Source organism: Panicum virgatum, chromosome 4K (genome assembly GCF_016808335.1).
Source record: "Panicum virgatum strain AP13 chromosome 4K, P.virgatum_v5, whole genome shotgun sequence".
NCBI classification, from domain to species: Eukaryota; Viridiplantae; Streptophyta; class Magnoliopsida; order Poales; family Poaceae; genus Panicum; species Panicum virgatum.
The window spans coordinates 32,360,250-32,362,780 of NC_053139.1; the positions used below are offsets into that span (position 1 = coordinate 32,360,250).

At 48.3% G+C, this 2,531-nt stretch overlaps 1 protein-coding gene across 1 annotated transcript; it reads left to right on the plus strand.

The window, feature by feature from the left end:
- Nucleotides 1-851: 851 nt before the first annotated feature.
- On the plus strand, nt 852-2,273 carry LOC120703675 (2-oxoglutarate-dependent dioxygenase AOP3-like). The gene is made up of 3 exons (XM_039987825.1): nt 852-1,338; nt 1,428-1,755; nt 1,829-2,273. Exons 1-3 carry the CDS (start codon nt 947-949, stop codon nt 2,102-2,104), a joined length of 996 nt encoding a protein of 331 aa, XP_039843759.1. The 5' UTR covers nt 852-946; the 3' UTR covers nt 2,105-2,273.
- Nucleotides 2,274-2,531: the final 258 nt, after the last annotated feature.

A 2,531-nucleotide genomic window follows, 5' to 3' on the forward strand; every position in this document is an offset into this window, starting at 1 on the left:
TAGTATGTCATCGTATAATTAGTTTCAAAGAAAAAGTGGATTATGCCTGCACTTTTAATCCAACAGCCAACGCTTACCAAATGCTTGTAAACAGGGTCGCCTTTCATATAAATCACAATTTAGAATGACAATCTTCCAATACACCACAAACTCACTAGAACTTCAATTAAATTGCCACTAACATACCAAAACTCACTAAAGGGATAAATGCACTTTTAGGCAGCCACCGTGAATATTGAAAAATAATGCTGCCTATAAGCATCACATAACTTCTACGCCACAGTTTTAATCATAGTTAAAACATATTTACTCCATTCCGAATTATAAATCATATTAGTTTTGTCCTAAGTGGAACTTATCTAACTTTGATATCTACGGTATCAAATAATGCACAACCATTATACATTGTGTATCTAATGAAAGTAGTTTGATACTGTAGATGCTTGTACATTTTGAATAAATTTAGTCAAATCTAGAGAAGTTTGATTTATGTTAAAGCTATGGAGGGAGTATATTGTAAGCTTTCAATTCTAGAAACTCACTAAAGGGATAATTGCACTTTTAGGCACCAACCAAAACTCACTAAAGGGACAGATGCACTTTTAGGCACCCACCATGAATATTGAAAAATAAAGGTGCCTAAAAGCATCACGTAATTTCTACGCCACAGTTAGATATTGTAAGCTTTCGATTCTTGATTGAAGTCTTCTAATGAAAGGACAGCATCAGTCACTTCCCACGACACATGGTGCTAAAAGCATACCTACCAGAAATGATGATGTTTGTAAACTAGCCCTGCTTGAGTCAGTGATGTGCAGCGTTACATCGTCCGGATATAAAACCCAACGGCTTCGTCGTTGCCGCACAGAGCAAGAACTACCTTGCCAAATATTAACATAGCACGCCAAGCGAAAGTCTATCCAGTTAAAAGGAGTCCAGTAGGAACATGGGCTCTGGCGACGACGGCGCGACAACACAGCTCATGAAGATCGCCAAGGTGGACCTTCGCGGGCTGCAGTCCAACACGATGGCGTGGGCGGAGGCCAGGGCCGCGGTGACCGCGTCCATGGCGGCTCACGGCTATGTGGTGGTCGTGCACGACGCGCTTGACGCGGAGCTTCGGCGCGCCCTGTTCGGCCGAGCCTTGCCGGAGCTCTACGCGCTCCCGTTTGACACCAAGAAAAGCAGCGGTGCCTTCTCAAACGGCCCGCATAGAGGCTACGACGGGCAGGTCCCGAGTGAGGTCTTGGAGAGCGTCGCCATCCTGAACCCGGTTGAACCCGGCAACGTCCGAGACTTCACTGGCCGCCTCTGGCCACAGGGCAACCCAGGTTTCTGGTGAGATATATGGATCGATACCATCGATTCTCTGGCTGGCTACTTCCTCATGACTGATCCACTATTCCACTATCCATCGCCTCTTCCAGCGACACGATCGTGTCATTCGCCAAGAACGTGCTGGAATTAGCACAGACGGTGGAGAGGATGACCCTAGAGGGCCTGGGGGTCCACGAGGAGAGCATTGCCTGGCAGCTCTTCTCGCAGTCCCATACTGCTCGGATGATGCTCTATGGGACGCCACCAGACAAGGAGACCAGCAATATCTCCCTGGGGGCGCACCCCGACGATCAAATGACCACGGTGATCGCGCAGCACGAGGTGGGGGGCCTCGAGGTGCAGGTCGATGGCGGACGGTGGCTCGCCGTGCCTCCCGAGCCGGGCACCCTCATCGTCATTGGCGGCGACCAGTTAACGGTGAACTCGAGATGACCAAACTACACTACCACCTTCATTTGTTGGTCTCTCTAACTACGTACTTAAGCTGCAGCTTGTCACGAACGGGAGGGTGCCGGCGTGTATCCACCGGGTGAGAGCACCGAGTGGCCGCGAGCGCTTCTCGGTGCTGCTCAGCCGGCGTCGCAAGGGCGACCCCATAATGCGCGCCATGGATGAGCTCGTCGACGAGGACCACCCCCTGATGTACAACCCCTGCAGTCACGAGGAGTACAGGGCGTTCCGCTTATCCGAGGAAGGGCGCAAACTGCGAGAGCACAATCCACTGAAGGCTTTCTGCGGTGTGGAGAAAGATGGGTCCAAGGAATGAACACTCCCCCAGGACGTACATCACACACACCGTATTGTCCAATCAATCATCACAAAGGGAGTAAACCTCCCTAGGATTCTTAGAATGACACGGTGTTTGATAAAAAAATTATTTCCTCCTGCAGATCATCTTACTATTACTTGGAGGCTCCTTTAAAGCCTACACGTTACGCGTGAAGCCATCTAGGATACTAGGTGGACACTCTAGAAAAATAGAGAAATTCTAAAAAATTTCAGAAAAATCACAAACATCCGTCATCAGTTCGACAACTTTAATTATAATAGTCATTGGATCTGTTATCTTTCATAACAAGTTACCCACTATTGGCGTTTCGTATGCCCAATAGAATCGATATTCTGCAAGCGCACAGAACCACCGTTGTAGCACTTCACCTTCGAGTATTCCAGAGTATCGTATTTATCCTCAG

Coding starts and splice junctions, on each gene's coding strand:
- LOC120703675 (XM_039987825.1), top strand. CDS start 947: ATGGGCTCTGGCGACGACGGCGCGACAACACAGCTCATGAAGATCGCC. Junction 1,339..1,427: donor CAGGGCAACCCAGGTTTCTG/GTGAGATATATG, acceptor CGCCTCTTCCAG/CGACACGATCGTGTCATTCG. Junction 1,756..1,828: donor TTGGCGGCGACCAGTTAACG/GTGAACTCGAGA, acceptor CTTAAGCTGCAG/CTTGTCACGAACGGGAGGGT.